The sequence below is a fragment of the Grammomys surdaster genome, unplaced genomic scaffold, assembly GCF_004785775.1.
Source record: "Grammomys surdaster isolate TR1022 unplaced genomic scaffold, NIH_TR_1.0 238, whole genome shotgun sequence".
In the NCBI taxonomy this organism is placed as follows: Eukaryota; Metazoa; Chordata; class Mammalia; order Rodentia; family Muridae; genus Grammomys; species Grammomys surdaster.
Genome location: NW_021604683.1, coordinates 3,692,451 through 3,713,355, shown reverse-complemented (window position 1 = coordinate 3,713,355; position 20,905 = coordinate 3,692,451). Strand labels below are relative to the sequence as shown.

Below are 20,905 nucleotides of genomic sequence, written 5' to 3'. Positions count from 1 at the left end.
AGAGAGAGAGAGAGAGAGAGAGAGAGAGAGAGAGAGAGAGAGAGAGAGAGAGAGAGGCAGAGAGACAGAAAGACAGAGAGACAGAGAGAGAGACAGAGAAACAGAAGGATAGAGACAGGGATAGATACAGAGACCATGTGGCCAACATAGCAAAGGCAAAGGCCCTGAGGTCCTGAGAATCTAGCACAGGTGAACATGTCAGAGGAGGAACAAAGCAGAGACAAAGTGGTCAGAGGGGAGAGTGGGACAGATTCTGTAGCTTTGCAGGACCGGAGCAGGTGGACTTCCAGAGTTTGAGCTGGAGATGACCTATGGAATTCCAAGGATTTCCACCTGTAGTTCAGTTCAGGCATCTCCATCCCCTGCATGGCTAGCCAGTGTGTATAAATGCTTTTGAATGGGAGAGTATGTTCATGTGTGCCGCCGTGTCTGTGCATGTACATAACGGTGTACTTACCAGTATGTATGCAAGCTTCATTAAGTATACAAACGAATGAGTACATGGATGGGTACACACATGTGTGCATTATGAGGACACGTGTCAGTGCATTGTGAGTGCACACTTGTGCATCTGTATCTCAGTGTATGTGTGTGCACACAAGTGTACATGTGCAGATTGCTATGTGGTTATTATATGAACTTGTATATGAAAATATGAGCCTAGAAGCAGTTCTGGGGAACTGCTATTGAGACTTTTCTCCTACTTCTGGGCCAAGGCTGGTATCTACTGCTTAGGACCTACAATGTGTTAAGAGACATTCACAACATAGAATTGCAGGTCTTTTTTTTTGGGGGGGGGCTCTGATCCCCAGGTGGTCATCATCCAAAACAAGATGGTAGGCAGAGTTTGCCTGTCCCACTTCTGAGCCTCTAGGACCTTTCTTGGTGTCCAGAAGCAGCCGTTTAGGACTTTCAGGATCCGTGATGAGCAGAGAGACCTCTGCAGGGTTAGGAGCAGCACAAGAGGCAGCTTAGTTGGAGTTGGGAGTGTGAGGCAGGAGCCAGGAAGTATCTAGGATTCCAGGTAAGCAGGGCAAAGGTTAGGTAGTTGAGAGACAGGGTGGATGTGGAACTAGGGTTGGGATCAGCTAGGCTGAAACTGAGCCTCTCCCCTGCAGGTGGTTCTTTGGTTGCATCTCCCGCTCAGAGGCCACCCACAGGCTGCAGGCTGAGGACAACTCGAAGGGTGCCTTCCTGATCAGAGTCAGCCAGAAGCCAGGAGCAGACTATGTCCTCTCTGGTACTGCTTCCCAGACCTCCCCTTGCCTATGCTAGCTCTGAGGCCTTTCCTCTGATTGTAGAGTCTTGGTTATCTTCCTCTTCTGCCCTCAGGCTTTGAGGCAGAAAACCAGGCACTCCTTTTCAGGTTGGGTGGTTTTCTTTTGCTTTTTGGTATGGCCTCTGTGTCATGGAAGCCAAGATTCCACAGGGATTTCTCTGTGGCTCAATAACCTAGGAGTGGTGAAAACAGAATAGCCATGGCTTATGACGAGAGTGCCAGGAAATGTCCAGGCTGGGAACAGGAGCAGGCAAAGTGGGGAACATACACAACAGCATTCCTACTTATGTCTCCTTCTGCCGGCCACCTACCTCAGTGAGGGATGCTCAGGCTGTGCGACATTACAGGATCTGGAGGAATGATACGGGCCAGCTGCAGCTGAATGAGGTGGTGTCCTTTTCCAGTCTATCTGAGCTTGTGGACTACCACAAGACCCAGAGCCTGTCCCATGGTCTACAGCTGTCCATGCCCTGCTGTAAGGTAGGCCACTGGCTCCTCTGTGACATAATTGCCCAGGGTAAGACAGGTGGAATACAATATGGAGAGAAGGGGGTGGGGGCTCAGGACATGGCATTCTCTTTGGTTATCAATCATTACACTGGCTCACCAGAGCTCAGATGTCCTCCTGCTGAGTACCCATCCCTGACCTTGGTGGACAGTGAAGACAGTGGCAATTTATGCAGGATAGGACACTACTATGCCGGATCTACATTTAAAAATAAATAAGGCTCCTCATGAGGGGTTAGGGCAAGCCCTTCCTGGTGACAAGCTGGGCGACTCAACCCTTATTCCTACCAGTGCTATTGCCCTTTCTGTCTCTCCAGCACAAAACTGAGCCCTTGCCCCACTGGGTTGACTGGGAGAGGCCGAGGGAAGAGTTCACACTCTGTAAGAAGCTGGGATCCGGCTACTTTGCAGAGGTCTTCGAAGGGCTCTGGAAAGACCAGGTCCGTGTGGCTGTGAAGGTGATCTCTAGAGGTGAGCAGGTCCAGGCCCGACTCAGCTCAGTCACATGCTACTTCTCCATCAGTCCGTCCAGTAGGCACTTCAGTCACACCCCACTGAGGGTACCCCAACATACTTCCTCAGCATCCTCAGCATCGTGGGGGAGTAACTTCTTTCAGTTGTACCTGTTTTTGTTGTTGTTTAAACAAGTCACTGGAAATTTGAGTTTCACCTAAAATCCCAACTTCACCCTCAGGTTTATACCTGAAACCTCAAGAATCAGGTCAGCCAGGGCTTTGAAAACATTCAGCTGGGAAATGTTGACTTTGGTAATTGTGACCAAATGGGGCACAGGAGGGCAGATGGACACATCAGGCTCGGGGCACTGAGACCTTGGTGGTGGCTTTAGTGTTGTAGCTTGGATGCCAGCCTTTGTCTTCCTAGGCTGACTATATTTCCAGACTTGCTTCAGGAGGTCTGGGCCTCCTGCTTGGGGCACAGGTCAAGGGCTGTATTCACTGAGGTTGATGTCTCTCAGACAGTCTCCTGCACCAGCACACCTTCCAGGCTGAGATTCAAGCCATGAAGAAGCTTCGGCATAAGCACATCCTGCCACTGTACGCTGTGGCAACTGCAGGGGACCCGGTCTACATCATTACGGAGCTTATGCCCAAGGGGAGCCTGCTACACCTCTTGCACAGTGAGTGGAAAGCTCTATTCTCCTTTCCCAGGGTGAAAAGTGTTGGAGGAACAGGAGACACACACAAAGGAGCCAACAGATATGCAGACCCTACCCGTCCCTGCCTGACCTACAGAAAACAGCCAGGAGCTCCCAGATGAGCTTGTTGTTTAGTTGTTTAAGAAGCTAAAATTTTAAGGTGGTGGTTGGTGAGGGGGCCGGGGAGATGGGTTAACAGTTAAAGGTACTTGTTCTTGCACAGGACCAAGGTTTAGTTCCCAGCACCCACATGGTGGCTCACAACCATCCATAACTCCAGTTCAAGGGAATCTGATACCCTCTTCTGGCCTCTGCAGGCACCAGGCATGCATGTGGTACACGGATATACATGCAGATAAAAATACTCAAGACACATAAAATATTTTTTAAAATTAAAGATGGAAGCCAAGCATAGTGCATATGTATTTACTCCTGTGCTCAGATATGTGCGAGCACAGACAGGCCACTCCCTGAATTTGAGGCCAGCCTGGTCTACAAAGCAAGCTCCAGGACAACCAGGGCTACACAAAGAAACCCTGTCTTGAGCCCTTCTCCCCCTCCCTCCCTCCAAAAAAAAAAAAAAACCCAAAACAAAAGATAGATGACAATCAAGGAAAGACGTACATATGTATACATGTACACATACCCTCAGTAACAAGTACATGCATTACATCACAAACCTCATACACACAAATCTTTTTTAAAAAATTGGCAGGGGAGATGGCTCAGTGGGTAAAGTGCTTGCTAGGCAAGCATGAGGACCTGAGTTTGAATCCCCAGAACTAATGTAAAGGCAAGCATAGGAGCAGGCATCTGTTACCCCTAGGCTTCTACGGTGAGATGGGAGGCAGTGGTAGAATTCTTGTTTTATTTGGCTCAGTAGCAAACCACAAAACCCTCCTCAAACATGTCACTGGTGAAGACTAACACCCAATGTGGTCCTCTGACCTCCACACACGTACACATACACATTGTACATATATAACAAAGGAAAAATGTAAATGATTTATTAAGTACAAAAAAAAAATCTACCAATTGCAGATCATAAAATTTGAAAAAGTATGGAAAAAAAGTATGGAAAAGGACTCTCCCTTACAATTTCTATCCCCACAGTTAACTGAGGTTTATGTAGCCTGCTAGTGACTTACCTCAACCTACCAGCTTCTCTTTCTTCTCAAGATCTGCTGTCCAGTCACACTTATACACACTTATACCCAAACATATGTATAACACTGACACACACAAATACATTCTCACATGACACAGACACACCTGCACACATGTAGATACAACTCATCTCACCCACCAGAGAATACCATGTTTTCTTCAACACAAAGCCAGACCATCTCCACCAGTTGAGATGCTGTGTAGAGGTGCCACCCAACTTCATATAAGAGGGAGGGGGAACGTGATAGTGTAGGGCAAATGATCAGGCCTGGGGGAGGGGGTAGATATGTATTAACATATTACCAGCATTTGGAAGAGTTAAGTTGTGTAGTCTACATGTTTCACATAATGAGCAGTTTCTGCGGGAAGGTCTTCAGAGATGAAACTCATGCCCCTTGTAGGTGTAGCACTTGCATTATCTAGAGTGTTCGATGGCTACATACCAAGAATATCTTATAGCAATGCCTTTGCCCTGAGATTGCTTTATGATTCCCAGAAACGGTGTCAGACAAAGAGTATGTGTGTGCTCTTTGTCTCTAAGGACGTAACTGCAGAAGGTCTAGGCCTTCCCACTTTGCAATTAAGCCAGACCAGTTGCTCTTTGCTGTAGCCTTTGTAGCCACAGCAAATGAGGACTGGTCTCTGGACAGCTGACTCTGGCCTTTGATCACCCTACAGACTCTGATGCAAAAGCCCTGCCTGTTTTGGAGCTGGTGGACTTTGCATCACAGGTCGCTGAGGGCATGTGCTACCTGGAATCTCAGAATTACATCCACCGTGACCTGGCTGCCAGGAACGTTCTTGTTACAGAGAACAATCTCTGCAAAGTGGGGGACTTTGGACTGGCCAGGCTTGTCAAGGTAGGCCCCTCTGAGGTAGAAGCCAGAAGCAGGATATGGGGCTTTATCTCCCAAGCCTTGAGCTGAATCTAGCCATAAACAAGATGGGTTCTTGATAGGGTGGTGTTAACAGGCAAGCAAGATGATTTTATTTATATAGCCACAGCCTTGTTCATGCCCCTATTGGTCTAGCTCTGAGTACCTAGCCAGATATAGCCATGTACCTTGAGGTTTTCCTGTCTTCATGCATCACAACTCTGCTCTCTTGTCTTCCCCTGACCCAGAATCTCAGTGAACTGGACTTCTGTACAGTGATACACAGGGCCTAGCCATGATTCTGGCAGCATTCGTAGCCGCGACCTACGGTAGCAGTGGGGTGGTGTCAGTGGGTCAGATAGCAGTAGGCAATGTGGTTGTCCCTGCCCACCAGGACTTTGAAGTCCATGCTTGTCAGTGCCACACAGGAAGGGTACAAGTAGCAGCTCCCTCTAGTGTCAGGTCCTATCATAAGACATCTTACTACAGGAGGACATCTACCTTTCCCGTGAGCACAACGTCCCCTACAAATGGACAGCACCTGAGGCACTTTCCCGAGGGCATTACTCCATCAAATCTGACGTCTGGTCTTTTGGGGTTCTCCTTCATGAAATTTTCAGCAGGGGGCAGGTGCCCTATCCAGGTATTCCCCCAAGAATGTTTCCAGGGATGGACAAGCAGTGAGATGGAGTCAGGGCAGGTCTTGAATGGGTGACAGAGATGACAGGAGGTGCTTCCCAGGGGCCCAACCAGACCCCCACCCCTATTCCATTCCTTGGGCATCTGGGAACATGCTTCCTGGATGTCTCCAGGGTACACAGGGAAGGCAACATCCATGGGCAGTGTGCTACAACAAGTCCAGAGCATGATGGTGGTCATTCTAGCAGGGGTCAGCATCCAGGGAAGAGCCAAAGACAGCTGGGTGTGGCTTCCAGGGATCAGAGAGTGGACATCAGTCTTCTAGTTCTCATTTTTCTTCTCCCATGGACCACAGGCATGTCCAATCATGAAACCTTCCTGAGGGTGGATGCCGGCTACCGCATGCCCTGCCCTCTGGAGTGCCCGCCCAACATACACAAGCTGATGCTCTGCTGTTGGAGCGGAGACCCCAAGCAGAGACCTTGCTTCAAAGCTCTGTGTGAGAAACTCTCAGGTATCACCAAGTATGAGAATCTGGTCTGAGCTCCTTGGACATGGCCAGGACTCACAGAAGAGGGCTTCATGATTACCCTGGACTTCTATTGAAGGCACACACCATCCTTCAGTTGACTGAGATGAAAAGATAGGAAAGATATCAAGCATACTTCAAATACTGCCTGTTGTCAAGGAAAAAGTAAAGAGGCAGCCATGTTCTTTCCCATTTATCCTCCTCCAGGAGGCAGTACACAAAATCCAGGAAGTCACACTCCGGCTTCTTCTTCCCTTCTTCTGTGAAGACTTCATGTGACAGAGAAGCCAAGAAAAGTCTAGGCAACAGGCCTTGGAGAGTTCTTGCCATATCACTTTTGGAGCTTGACTGTCCACAAACATATACCCCACTCTTTAGCACCTTAATTCTGCAGGATTCTTATGCCACATAAAACTCGGAACAAGTTTGTATGGTTTTCTCTTTATAACCTTGGCTTTGCTGGAGGAGTCTTACCTAGGAAGCTCAAGGCAGAGACAAAATAATATGAAATTTCTGCCCTGCGGTTTCTGGTGCCCAGTGGGGGATGCTTGAGATACCCAATCACCCGGAGTTTGCAGAAGCAGAGGGAAGATGATGGAGCCAGTAAGAGCCAGGAGTTTTGTCTGCTTTTTCCAAGACAAAGTTTCTCTGTGTAGCTCTGGCTGTCCTGGAACTCATTCTGTACACCAGGCTGGCCTTGAATTCATAGAGATCAGCCTGCCTCTGCTTCCCAAGTGCTGGGATTAAAGGCATGTGCCACCACCACTGCCTGGCAGAGCCAGGATTCTTAACCACATGGGCAGAGGCAGCTATTTTGTATCTCTGCCTGAGACTCTGTACTTGTTTCAAAAGTCAAATTCACTCTGTGCTTGTGAGTGTGGTATTGAGTTTTAGAGCTCCTGATCCTTTCCCTTCAGAGATGTTTTTGCCCTGGGCCCCTGAGGAAGAATACCCTCATGCTCGGTGTCCTCCTCTGCTTCCCATTTGGACTGGAGTTTTCCCAGATGGCTCTGGTTCAAGGCTGCTTTCCCCGATGTGTCTTCAGTGCTCTTGAACTCATTCTTGACCCATGAAGTTCAGACAATCTGCTCTCCTTATGTTCTTGGACATTAGAATCCCAGTTCTGAGGGGGAGTACCCCAAAAGCACCTTCCTGAGGCTACCTTACTGGAAGTGGGCATGACGCTCTGATCACATGTCTACCAGTCATGTCCAGACTGACTTCTCACAACAGGTGAAGATGCTGCAACCTCCCTTATAGAAATGTCCTCTCTGTATCCTAGAGATGACACTGTCTGTACTGCTTCCTGTAAAGCAGTTCTCAGGGGTGTAATGTCACTAGAGAGAGAGAGCACAGGAAAAATGTTTGGAAACGGGGCAAATGAAAACCCTTCAAACTAAGCCTTTTACATAGACATTTGTCAAAAATTTTCCCTCTTTTAGTAACTGAATCTTTAATTTTCACCAAGAACAGAATTTGGGCTGGGCTTGTTGGTGCACATCTTTAATCCCAGCACTTGAGAGGCAGAGGTAGGCAGATCTCTGTGAGTTTGAGGCCAGCCTGGTCTACGTAGCAAATTTCAGGTCAGCCAGAGCTACACAGAGAGACCCTGTCTCATATAAAACAAAAATAAATAAAAACACAACTTGTATAAAAATCCAAGTGGGCATAAACTGAACCAGGACTAAACATTCTAAAATTAAAGCTATGGAGTCTGTGTATATTTGGCTGTTTGTAGAGTCCTTTTCCACTTCCAGAGGGGACAACCCTGGGTGCACACCTTTAATCCCAGCACTTGGGAGGCAGATGCAGGTGTATCTATGTGTTTAGAGGCAGCCTGGTCTAAATAGTTCTAAGACTGCCAGGGCTATGTAGAGTGACCCTGACTCAAAAACAAACAACAAAATAAAAAACAAAAAAAATCTCTTTCAGTTTTGTTTGGACTAATCTAGGGATGAATGCTCATTAAATATCCCTAAAATCTCTCAGAAATATAGAAACAAAGTGAAATGTTCTTAAAGACTACACGATCTAGAATAATCTTTAAGAGTGTTGGTAAAATAAAAAACAGAAATGTTTCCAGACCTGTCAACATGAATACAGTATAGCCAGACCAGTAGTTCTCAGCCTTCTTAATGCTGCCACTCTTTAATACAGTTCTTCATGTTGTGGTAACCCCTAATCATAAAATTATTTTTGTTGCTACTTCTTAGCTGTAATTTTGCTACTGTTATGAATTGTGAATATTTTTGGAGACAGGATCCCCTTTTGTCAACCACTGAGATAGACTTTGTTTTCTTACCAGGGTTTAAACAAGTTTAATTCTACTGAGTATTTAAAATGCTAAAAGGAGAAATGAAACCCAAGGTCAGAACGAAGAGGAAGGAGAAAAGGAGATGGTCTTTGCTTCTGTGGTATTGGTGACGTTTGCTTGACTTATTAACAAGAACAGTTTAGATGCTGATACCTTGTAACTGTTGAGTGAAGAGGAATGCAAGTGTAGTGAAAGTTAAATGAACGTTTGGACAGTAATTTTACTTTATAAAAGGCATCTTACAACCTTAAGTTTGTTCAGGTTTGATAAATGTACTTAACAATTCAGCTTTGGGGTCATTCCTAAGGAAACAAACTTAGACTGGTCTGTTTATGGCCTCTTGTTTTTACACAGGATGGAGATATTGTGCTTGGGTCTATAGTATGCAGATCTGTGCAATGAAGGACATGTTGCTACAGTGCTTGTGAAGGTTTTCTTCAGTGGCATGCTGGCTGCCATAGGTCGTGGGTGCTAGGGACTCTAAGAGTTAAAAATGACAATATATGTAATTAGATCCAATAGAAATAACAAGGAAAACTGCATTTGTGGTAAGGTTATACATTAGTATTTAGAGAGAATGATCACTGGGTGCTAACATAGGACTTGTTCCAAATTACAAAAAAAGAAAAATAGGAAGAGAAAGCTGATGGGTTGTTGTTGTTTTGTTTTCTGAGACAGGGTTTCTCTGTGCAGCCCTGGCCATCCTGGAACTAACTCTATAGACCAGACTGGCCTTGAACTCAGAAATCCACCTGCCTCTGTCTCCTAGTGCTGGGACTAAAGGTGTACATTAACACATCCAGCTTGTTAATGGATATTCTTTCAATGTGTCTTCCGAAGGCCTGGTGGAATGGAATCTTATCTCATGTAGTCAAAGCTAAGGACTGAAAGGATTTAAGAGTTCTTTTAAATAGCTTAGGGGCTGGGGCTGTAGCTCAGTTGGTAGACCACTTACCTAACACACGTGACATCTTGAGTTTCATCCCTAACAGTGCATACACCAGGTGTGGTGGTGCATACCCGAGTCTCTAGTATATGGAAGGTAGAAGGGAGAATCAAAGGTTCCAGGGCATCTTCACCACAAAGTTCAAGACTAACTTGTGCAACAGTGGGCCTTTTCCTCCTGACTATTCTGTTCCCAGAAATAATGACTCTGAGACTAATTATTTACTAATAAATGTTTAGGCCAACAACATTGACTGCTCCTCCACTAGCTCATATCTCAATAATCCAGTGTATTCTAGTCTAAGTTCTACTGGTTAGTTTCCTCTCTGTCTGGGTGAATCTCTTGTCTTACTATTTCCCAGAATTCCCCTCTCTGCTGGAACTCCCACCTCCTATTTCCTGCCTCAGCTCATTGACCAAAGGGTTTTTATTGACAGGTGAATGTTTTTACACCGTGCAGGGATTCTCTCTACAAACTTGGGCTATACAAGACCTTCTATTAAAATATTCCCCGCAAAAGGGATTAGTTTTAGTAATAGTATAGTGATTTAAAACTAGTTTGCCATTATGAAAGATGTCTGTTTACAAGTTTGTGGAATCTTAGTTTGACTCAGGTGAGTAGCCTAGGATTTGTACTCAGTCTCATGCTTCTTCCATGTTATGTGTGACGTGGTCTTTGATTACTGAAGGACACATTTTGCTCATAACCACATAACCTGGGTTTCCTTCAAATATCTTGTTTGCTTAGTTAGGTAACTAAGTATTTGACAATTCTGAAACCAAACTCTAGATTCAATTCTAACGCTAAACCAACTTTTCAGTTTCTAGAGGGGGACTTGTAGCCTCAGGATTTCTTTCATAAAAGAAACCTGTTAAACTGGGCTTATTTGATATGCTATATTAAAAGCCTTGTCAAATATTAAAACATGAAACATCCAGGTTGTACTTATGGGTGTTAATGCATATGAGTTGTAGAAAATTCCTGAAAATCTGGTATATCCAGGGATATCATCAGTTATACTTCTCTTAAACACGTCCCACGGAAAATTATTAGTTCTTTAGCAGAGGCTTGATTTTCTTCCACAGATGTTTACTTTGACTCTTGGAGATGAAAAGTGTCTATCAGCTCTGTCTCAAACTTCTTCCGGATGTTTACATCAAACAAGTGTTCACATTATCTTAGAATCGCCTGGCTCAGTGTTTCTATACATGAAACTGGGGGATAAGTCAGAGTGAGAATTCATTATCAGTGAATGGATGTTTTACTTTTTAAGCTTATATTAAAGGTATGTCTATTGGGAAACTGCTCTCTGACAAGTTCACTGGCCCCAAGGAAGGAGGCCTGGAGATTCGACATGGAGATGGCGGGGTGGAGGGTAGGGTGGAAAAAAAGAGAGAAAAGGCTGGAGAAAAAAGACGACAGAGAGCTAAATTTCTAAAAATGACTTTAAATTGTGCTGGTTCTGAAGTATTTGTTTTCTAGAGGAAATATTTTCCGTTTCCAGCTTACCTTGTGAAAGGTGAAATATTTATCTTTTTCCCCCGATTTTTTTTTTTTTTAAAGAACCTACAGTGTGTTACCAGGTACTCTGCATTTGAATGTGGAAGTCAGGACAATTTCAGGTGTTGTTCCTAGGGTGCCATTTTTTAAAGAAAGGATCTCTCATCGTTAGCCTACTGACTCTCACAAATCTACACCCCCAGCACTGAGGTAGTGAACACCACATCTAGCTTTTACAGAGATTCCAAAGTTCAAACTCAGGTCTTCTCATTGGCAAGGCAAGCCTTTGCCAACTGAGGTTTTTCCTCAGCTCCAGGTAGACTGAGTAACTACAGTAACTAAGGGTGACATCACGGTAGCCAGGCCTTGTGGGAAGAACTGGCCTGGTTCCTAGAATGCCTTACTATGAGAAAGGCTGACTTTTAGAAGCCTCAGGGACTTTTCAAAGAGGGAAGCACCCAAACCTACAGGTGCTGCTGCAAAAACCTTGTGGTACAACTTGGATGTGGCAGCCTGGCCTGACCACACTTTCTGAGAACAAAGTCCTGGCACTACAAACAAACACAGGTGCCTGACAGCGCTGTATGAATCAACACGGCACTTGTAAACGTGTTAGCTTGACTTTGCTGAGATTTCAGGGCTTGTTCCAGAACCTATAGCTTACCCAGCCCTAGGCCTACCTCTTCAAAGGTTTCTTATCACTCAAGATCCAGAGTAGATCCCAAATTCTTTTCTTTACTATCTTTTTTTTTTTTTTAAAAATGAGTGCACTGTAGCTGTCTTCAGACACACCAGAAGAGAGCATCAGATCCCATTACAGATGGTTGTGAGCCGCCATGTGGTTGCTGGGGATTGAACACAGGACCTTTGGAAGAGCAGTCAGTGCTCTTAACCACTGAGCCATCTCTCCAGCCCTTTCCTTTACTGTCTTAAGGTCATTCTTGATACTTTTGATTATATGCTACAACTTTTCTCTAACCCTTCCGCAAGTCACTAAAATACCCACTTCTCAGCTTTGCCAGCTGCAGCCGTACAGCAGACAGGACTTCAGAGAAACCACAAATGGGAACAGAAGAGATAGGAAGATAGAACAATGCTCCTTGTTGCCTAGAGCTGTAGGCTGTCCCTAGCTTCCAGCTCTGACAAGGAGCAGCTCTGTGGGTTTCATCAGGACATTCTTGGCCTATGTAAAACTCTTTTCCAGTTCTGAGTCCACTAAAGGTGCAAAGAGCCTCCTCCAAGGACAACTTGCTCAGTAGTAAAGGGTAGCCTTTCACAAGCTACCTGAATACCCTCAGGGCAGGCAAGAGGGAGGCTCAGTTGTCAGAGGCACAGGCCTCAGTTCCCTGGGGAGAGTGCAGCTGTTTACAGGGTGAGGTAGCAGGAAGGCCTACTGTGCCACACTTAAGACTCCACCCTAACCTTGCTGGTGTAAACCACCCCTCACAGCTCCTAGGCCCTCTTACCTAGAGGCTAGACTACCTGTGGCTGGAACCCTCTTTCAGTCTGATATCCGCAGCCTTGAGGAACCATCCATGCAACAAGTAGTGAGGAGGGCCTGACCCAAGGTCATCCACCAGATTCCTGTGTAGAAACTGGGTCCCTTCAGCTGAGAGCTCCCAAACTTAGCCAGAGGCCCAGCTTTCCCTGGATTGTCTACCTTGGGCCAGGCCCACTCGAGAGGGCATATCACTGGGAAGGGTCTCAAAGGAGCTGTCAGGGCCTGGGAACAGTACAGCATCCAGCAGGAAGCAAGGCTGGATTCAGTAATGTCTCAAACACACCAGGGGAGGAAGACTGCTGTGAGTTTATTTTCTGCTTTGTGCAAGACACAGTCATGGGGTCAGGAAAGCTCAGTGTTGTGAACCAAGAGGGGGCTCTCTCCAGCTCCTGCTGCTGTCTGTTTTTCAGCCTTCCCAGTTTACAGGGAGGGTTGAGAGGGTAGGCTCTGGCCCAGCACCACTTAAGCTTGGGCAGGGTGCTGATTCTGACAGGTCAGGACGGGGCCCTGGTGTTGGTCTGGCCAGGATGGACGACTGGCTGCTTCTTCATGGTTTCAGGAGCCAGGCCACAGGTGATCTGGCTTCTGGAGGCCTGGGGGGATTCTGGCGCGCTGTAGGGAGAGCATAGTCTTTGGGTTAGCATCCGCTTTAATTGAGGCCACCCCCACAACCACATGGAAGATGGACTCACTGCTCAGGAGACTCCAACACTGTGGCCATGAATGGGAGGGTGGATTTCCCGAAAAAGAAGCTGGCCCACCAGTGGCCTGGGTCGGCTTTGGGAAGACCTGAGGAGCAAAGGAGGGTCACGATGGGGTCCAGTCCCTCTACACGCTCCACATCCCCCGTCCCCAACCCACTCCACTCCCGCCTTAGGACATGAACTCTGCCCTTCTGCTGGATGGTTCTGCACTCACCCGGGGAGTGGGGCACGGCGTCCCCCGGGTACTCGACACTTCCACTGGAGCTGCTGGACGAGGAGCCCAGGCGTCCTGGGAAGGGGAGGCGGGTCAGCCACAGGGCCCTGGGCCAGCCCTGGGCGGGGCTGTCGAGGGGCTACTTACGCCGATAGTAGTCATGGGTAGCCACGAGCGAGCCGCTGGAAGGGATGGCTGCCATGCTTCAGGGCCGAGGCGCTGCGGAGAAGAAGGCAGAATGTGGGCCTGATCACTGCACACTGGAGTGTACTCCGAGTCCCCCGGGTCCTGACAGTGCCTGGCTTCCAGGCGGCTCCAACCAGCCCGGGCCGGCTGCAAACCGGGCTGGTGAGACAAAGGAGCTTTGTATGCTCCTGGCCCCAAGAAGACGCGCCTCCCCCACCCCACCACCCGACGCCACCACCACTACTACCGCTGCCCTCACCTCGGCGGAGACCCCTCCTTGCAGGTTTCGGTGCAAGGTCACGGGTGGCAACGGCTGGGGCGCTAGGCCACGGATCCCATTTGCAAGGATAACCTACGAAACACTACTTTAGGACCCACGCGCGCTATGCGCACGCGCGTACTTAGTTGCTTTTCTGCACGGCAACAGACGCCTCACTGTGGGGCGGAGAGCGCGTCAAGGCTCCTCCCCCTTCACGGCGGCCCCACCCATGAGATTTTTGAGCTCTCCTGATTCCTATTAGACCCGCGGTAGCACGAAGTGGTCCCGCCCTTCCCTATTAGACTCCACCCCGAGCCGAGCAAGGATCCGCCCCACCTTCTGCAATGTTAGGTTCTGCAAAGTTCCATCTTGGCCCTAACCGCCTTGATCAACCATCTGTGGTCCCGCTCCAGGCGAAGCCAGCTCTGCTGCCTTTTTCCCACCTGGTTCGAACTGGAACACGTATAGAAGAGGTTAAAGAATCTCAAGTGCCCCTCAGTTTGTGCCACCCTCTCGGACGTGGCCCCACGTAGTCCAGCCTGTATGGTGTTTTTGTTCCCTTTACTTGCTGCTGTCTGCTGCTGGCGCCGGTCCCCGTAGGCTTTATTTTCCACGTACCTCACTCCGATCCTTGACTGAGTGGATATGTTTAACACAAGTAAGCACAAGGGGCAGCTGTCCCCGCGTGCCTCCTGACTATCGCAATCTCTGTTTTCTGGGCGCACTGGATGGTGCCTGGAGCCCCCAAGCGGTCCTGTAAGGACTAGCCCGCCCTTGGTAAGCTGAGGAGCCGTCTTGTCTCTTTCAACCTGTGTTCTGTTTGGAGAGAAGTGATGGAAAACAAAGTACAAACGAAGCCTTGGGGGCAGAGAGAGTTCAAACAGAGGCAGTCTCTAGTAGCTAGCATCAGGCAGAGGCCTGCATTGTTGGTCAGAGACTCATGTTTGGGGGAATCAAGTGCTTGGAGCTCTAGGGCTGGCCACCATCCTTCTCTTCCCAGCAGTCAGTGTTCTGCCAGACCTCCATGGGGACAGGGAGGACCGTGGGACAGCTTCATGCAAGATGCTTCTCTTATAACCAAAGATGCTAGACTTCATGGGGGCTCATGGAGAACCTAGACTAGGTGGACCCCAGGAGAAGACTCTCATGTCCCTGAGGTCTCAAGGAGGCTTCGGCTAGGAACCTTTGCTTGGATTTGTTGAGACCTACTCTGTGCAAACATTGATCCAGGCTCGGGAAAACCAGACAAGAAATGGCCCAGTAGGGGGTGCTGGTTTAGAGGCCATAAAGGAGACGGATAAGGTATAATGAAAGAGAGATGAAGGTGGTTGACATGACAGCAGTACAGTGAGTAAGACCACTGATAAGGCCAGTCCAGGTGACACCAGGAGAGTGAAACCTCTGTCAAAACCAGGCTTGCTTCATGGCGTCATGTACTTCAGACTCTGACTTACCCTGGACTGTCCTGATCAAGTGCATGGGCATCTCCAGTGAGTATTAGCTATTTCCCCTAGGGAAACATTCCCTCTGGAAAGAAAGTAAAGGATATATGCCTAGTTCTATTGCATCTTCTTATGCCTACTCTTTTCTGAAGGGAAATAGAGGAGCAATGGATCTGGGAAAGAGGGGAGATGGGGGAGAGAGAAGGGGAGAGAGAGACTGCAGTGGGGATGTATTGTATGAGAGATGAACGAAAAACAAAACCTCCCCAAGAATACAAGAGACTTGCTGTTGGTGGGACACGCCTTTAATCCCAGCACTTGGGAGGCAGTGGAAGGCAGAGCTCTGTGAGTTGGGAGCCAGCTTAGTTTACAGAGCTAGTTCCAGGATGGCCAGGGCCATATAGAGAAGCCCTGTCTCGAAACAATTACAAGAGAGTTCCAGGAACTCACGAGAGATTTAACAACACTCACCACACTCTTCTCCAGGATTGTATAAGCTGTAACCAATTGCTGGAGACAAGGGGATGCTCCAGCATAGTTGACCACAACCAAGAAACTCAAGTGGCTTCCATGACTTGTCACCCAGGCTGATATGAGCCTTGTGATTGAGCTGCCTGAGTCACCTTCACTTTTGTAAGTAACCCTTACATCTTAATAGTTTTCTCATTGTCATGACAAACGACCCGACCAAAGTAACTTAGTGAAGCGTACAGTTTGCTGCGGAGGGACATCATGGCAGCAGGAACATGAGACAGCTTGGTCATCTTATGTCTGCAGTTAGAAAACAGAAAGATGACGGCTGGATATGGCTAGGGGAGGCTTCAGTGTGGAGGTTCACAGTAGGGGACTAGCTGCCGATGATCCCCAGCTGGACCATAAGGCCTTCTGTCTTTCCCAGGCCATCCTTGGCTATGATCTGGGCCTGCCTAATCACCCCATCTCATTCTCAGCATCAAGTATCAGCATCTGTAGTAGAGTCTGAAGGGAATGTCTTTCATCTGTCTGTCTGTCTCTCTCTCTCTCCCTCTCCCTCCATTCCTTCTTTCTTCCTTCCCTTCTTTCCTATACAAGATGAGTTCTCACTCCGCTATCCAGGCTGGCTTCAGACTCTTGAGCTCAAGTGAGTCTTCTGCTCAGCTTCCTACGTGCAGAGGTCCCAGGCATGTACTCTTATGCCAGCTTTGGGATATTCTTATTTTTCTTGTAAATATGGAATAATTCATGAATTTGCATGTTGTTCCTAGGCAGGGGTTATGTTAATCTCTGCATTGTTCTAATTTCACTATATGTGCTGCCGAAGCAAGCATGGGATATTCTTTCTTTAAAATGGAAAAATGCTGTCTGGTGAGATGGTCCAGCAGGTAAAGCCACTTGCCTTCCAAACTTGGTAACTTAAATTAGGCCCATGGATCCCACATAAAGGTGGGAGGAGAGGACTGACTCCACAAAATTGTCCTCTGATCTCTACAGGTGCAGGTTAGTGTGTGGAAAGGGGCTATAGGGCTTTGTCCACAGGCTGTCCCCAGCATCTGTGCAGACAGTTTGCTATGACCTCAGGGTAGACGCCTCATCCTTTCTTACCTCCTCTGAGGTTGCTAGTGAAGCTGGCTACATCACTGTCCAGCTCCAGATGACCTGTCCCTGAGTTTCGACTCATATTGGAAAGCCAGGGTTAGGAGCCCTGAAGTGTGACCTCCCCCTGGCTGTTTGATCTGGCTAGCAGCTGACTTGCAAACTCCACTTCTCCTATGAATGACCACAGGTGAGTGGATGCCTATGCCTATGTGAAGAACACCAGCCCTTCTCTGCTTAGTGGATTTTGTAGGCTGCAGTATCTGCAAGGTTTGGATACTGGGTCAGGATGTAGGAGAATGTAAAGGCTATGAACATTGGCCTCTACCTGTAGGAAACAGGAACAGAAAACTATGTGTATGTGAGGCCACCCTTGGTGGGCTGCACAGGGGTTAGCTGGGTTAGATTGCTGTCTAGATGCTGACTTTGGACAGATGACACTAATAGCCACATATCAGATGGCCCAAGTGGATGATGATCAAGATTTCACACAGAGTGGAAATGACACTTGCTACCTGCCACTCCTGAGCCTTATCCCTCTCTCACAGATGGGTGCATAGGATTGGCCATATGTGTGTGTGTTTGTGTGTGTTTAAATTAACTTTTAATTAATTTCAGCAATTAAATTTAATCGCTTACTTTTAATGAATTTCTTGACATCAAATGTTGCCCCCCTCAGGTCTTAAGCAATGGGGATCGAACCTTTGTTTCCCCCCTGTACTCTACCGTAGCTGGAGGCATCTCGGGCAGAGGTAGGAGCTCTACCAAAGACTGAGTTGGGACCAGGATTCTCAGGGGTCCTTAGTCTACTCTTGGAGAATGGTGTCTTTGCAGTGACCCAACCGGAACCCCTTTGCTGATGGGTCTGGCAGGACCTGGTATCATCTAGATGATGTAACTACCTGCAGAACAAAATAAAATGACTAATGTTTAGTAAGGCCTTGCAATATAGGTGGTAGTTTATGTGACCAGCTACTTTTAACTCCCACAACTTCCTTTCTGTAAAATGCAAAAGCATCCTACTCATGCATGGGCTATATTGAGGTTAGGAAGTTTCCTATAAATGCTAAGATCTATGCCTGGCACATTGTATGTGCTCAATAAGAGCTAGATATTGGGTAGGGAAGTAGCTCAATGTAGGAGTGCTTGCCCAAGGCCCTGGGTTCAATCTCTCTAGCAATGTGTGAGTGCACACACACACACACACAAATACATATGCATACATGTGCACACACAATACGACTGCATACACATATGCACACACAGACACACACATGCATACACACACACAAATACATATGCATATACATGTACACACAATACACCTGCATATACATATGCACACACAGGCACACACATGCACATGCACACACATACATAAAATGGCTAACCCAAGCATTTACTTCAGTGTTCTAGATTCCTTCTTTTCTTTCTACCTTCTGACATAGGGTCTCATGTAGCCCAGGCTCTCCTCTAACTTGCTGTATAGCCAAAGATGACCTTCAACTTCTGATCTTTTCCCTTCTGCCTCCTAAGTGCTGAAATTTTAGGCATGTGCCACCAAACATAGTCTAGTGCCCTGGATTTCAACCAAAGCCGTCCAATAGTCAAGAAATGTTTACTCATCAAATGAATGAATGAGACTAATGAAATACTGAATTATAGGATAAAATCCAAAGTAACTCAGCAGAAAAGGACAAGGAAAATTTCAATTCACATGAGAAGTGACAAACAGCAAATTCTAGCTCTGAGATTACACAGATGTTGAAATTATCTCACAAAGACTTTTCTTTGGAGACTTAGTTGTGTCACGTGATATTTTTCTGGAAACTGTCTTATGAGAAGATGTTTTTTGCTGAAGCAGACACATGGGAGAATGTTTTGCTGAGAACAGACATGATGTTTTTCTGGAGGCAGCCTGGAGAAGGGCATGTGGTGTTTTGCTAGAGCTGATGCTTGAGAGAACACATGATGTTCTCAAAGGACATAAATATAATCCAATGGACAGTGGACACTGTGTGGTATTGGTTCCCTTTGCACTCTTTGCTGGTCATCATTTGTTGTGACTTCATAGAGAGAAATGCAGCAAAGAACTTCTGGTGGTGTTCGAGCGGCTTCTCATCAGGTTCCATGTACTCCGGCTGATTGGCAGACCCTGCGGTTTCTTCTGGATTGAACTGCCATTGCTTATTCTCAAATGGTGTTTGCGAGTATATTAAGCTACCATTGCTGATTTGTGTGAACTGAACTGCTGATATCCTGACAAAGCAGATTGGATTTGCTGCCAAGAACTATTTCTAAACAGGTCCACATCCTCCTTTGCCCTATTAACCTTTCCTTTCCACTACCTCTTGGTGGGGGAGTGGGGGGGGGGCTGGGGGGAAGGTTAAAGTATTTAAGTGTGTTTTGGGGCTATAGAGTTAGCTCAGCAGTGAAGTGAAAACTTAAGGGTTCTTTGGAAAGTTGGTTGGACATATTGCTGGGGCAAACACGTGAAGGAATGTTTAACTGAAGCAGACATAGGTGAAAGGATGTTCTGCTAAAGCAAGCATGTGAAAGGACACCTGATGAAGGATTCTTTGCTAACAACACACATGCATTGGTCCATCTTATGTTGCGTAGTTGAGCTGCATTTGTTGGGGCTCCATAGAAAGAAATACACCAAAATTATTCTGGTGGTGTGCTGCAGTTTTTTGCCACTTCCCCACGGACTCAGGCTGATTGGCAGAGTGATGTCAGCTGAGACAGACACACGTGCTGAGGCAAGACATGTGGAGGACATGTGATGTTTGGAGGGTATAAATAGGATTCCACAGACAGTGATGGAGGCGGAGCTAGGCTTGCTTATGGAGCTAGCTGTACAATGCTTGTGGGTGTGGCAGGAGTTTTTGGCTACACCAGGAGCAGGCCGTGCTTCCAGCTACCTGCCCAGGGAATCTCTGGATCTGCAGATGAAAAAGACATGCACACATTAGCTCATTGTTAACCTGTCTTACTGGCTCAGTGACTGGGCTCTTCTAAGCTTCCCACTACTGTCATGCCCTTCCCTTTACTCCTAGCTCAACACCTCTAAGTCTGCCCTCAGTGTAATTGTTTGGTTACCTTCTGTGAAGCCCATTGGTCTTGCTGCCCAAGATGCTTTTGGGCTACCCTTCTACAAGCTGCTTTCCCTTTCTGCCTACATTTTGGAAGCTCTCCCCTGCAGCTACAAGCCTGTTCTGTCTTTCTCTCCCAAATATCTAGGTTCTCCTCTTCCTTCCCTCCCCTCTCTCCTAGCCTTCGGGAATCTGGAAGTCCTGCATCTTTCTTTCCGCCCAGCCATTAGCCTCTGGCATCTTTATTGATCAATCAAGAACCAACTGGCTACAAGGACTTTTGTATATTGACACACAGGTTCCCGATTAAAGCGTCAGAGCCACCCCTTACATGTTGGTTTTCTGTCTTTGCTGAGAGAGGCACAGCCAAGAACTTTTCCTGGTGTCCCTCTGGCTTCCTCCTGCTGACTCATGCTGAGTCTGAGGCCTGGCTGTCTCTGCTAGGTAGTGCCACCACTGCTGATTTATGTTTGCTATCTTGATTCTACTGAACTGGATTGCTGATGTATCTGTGAAGTGTTTGGGAGTTGATTGAGCTGCTTCTGCTAACCTGTGAACTGAACTGATGATTTCCAGACAACACAGATAAGAGTTGCTCCAAAGAGCCTTTCTAGACAGGTCCACTTTTCCCATATCCTTTCTTTTTCACTACCTCTGGTGGGTGGTGGGCTAGAAGGGAAGTTAAAGTGTTTAAGAACATCATGAAAAATAGGCATTTGAAACAAAGTTACACAGCAGCTAAGAGCACTGACTGCTCCTCCAGAGCACCTGAATTCAATTCCTAGCAACCACATCATGACACACATCTATCTGTAATGAGATCTGATGCCCTCTTCTGGTGTGTCTGAAGACAGCAACAGTGTACTCACATATATAAAATAAATAAAACTTTAAAAAAAAAATCAATGCTGGTTTTAAATACCAGCAACATCAAATTAGAAGCAGGAAAAAACTGTGTGTATAGCTCAGAGGTCAACCTCAGATGTCATTCTTCATATCCACTTTAAAAAAAAAGAGAGA

The 20,905-nt window shown here is 47.0% G+C and overlaps 2 protein-coding genes and 1 non-coding gene across 3 annotated transcripts in view; 1 reads left to right on the top strand and 2 right to left on the bottom strand.

Moving 5' to 3' along the window:
- Ptk6 (protein tyrosine kinase 6) overlaps window positions 1–6,577 on the top strand; it is an 8,015-nt gene extending 1,438 nt beyond the window's left edge. The window contains exons 2-8 of the mRNA XM_028774108.1: window positions 1,119–1,240; window positions 1,596–1,759; window positions 2,104–2,257; window positions 2,763–2,924; window positions 4,788–4,969; window positions 5,474–5,627; window positions 5,979–6,577. Of these exons, the coding sequence (XP_028629941.1) occupies window positions 1,119–1,240; window positions 1,596–1,759; window positions 2,104–2,257; window positions 2,763–2,924; window positions 4,788–4,969; window positions 5,474–5,627; window positions 5,979–6,166 (1,126 nt within the window). The 3' untranslated portion in view covers window positions 6,167–6,577. The remainder of the gene's footprint in view (window positions 1–1,118; window positions 1,241–1,595; window positions 1,760–2,103; window positions 2,258–2,762; window positions 2,925–4,787; window positions 4,970–5,473; window positions 5,628–5,978) is intronic.
- Window positions 6,578–12,700: 6,123 nt separating this feature from the next.
- Window positions 12,701–13,995, bottom strand: Ppdpf (pancreatic progenitor cell differentiation and proliferation factor). Its single transcript, XM_028774118.1, has 5 exons — window positions 13,777–13,995; window positions 13,479–13,550; window positions 13,332–13,406; window positions 13,106–13,202; window positions 12,701–13,025 (listed from the first exon to the last, which is right to left on the bottom strand). Exons 2-5 carry the CDS (start codon window positions 13,531–13,533, stop codon window positions 12,908–12,910), a joined length of 345 nt encoding a protein of 114 aa, XP_028629951.1. The 5' UTR covers window positions 13,534–13,550; window positions 13,777–13,995; the 3' UTR covers window positions 12,701–12,907.
- A 2,426-nt stretch (window positions 13,996–16,421) lies between these two features.
- LOC114626679 lies at window positions 16,422–16,525 on the bottom strand. Its single transcript, XR_003712274.1, has one exon. It is a non-coding gene; the product is annotated as a U6 spliceosomal RNA (small nuclear RNA).
- Between the last annotated feature and the right edge of the window lie 4,380 nt (window positions 16,526–20,905).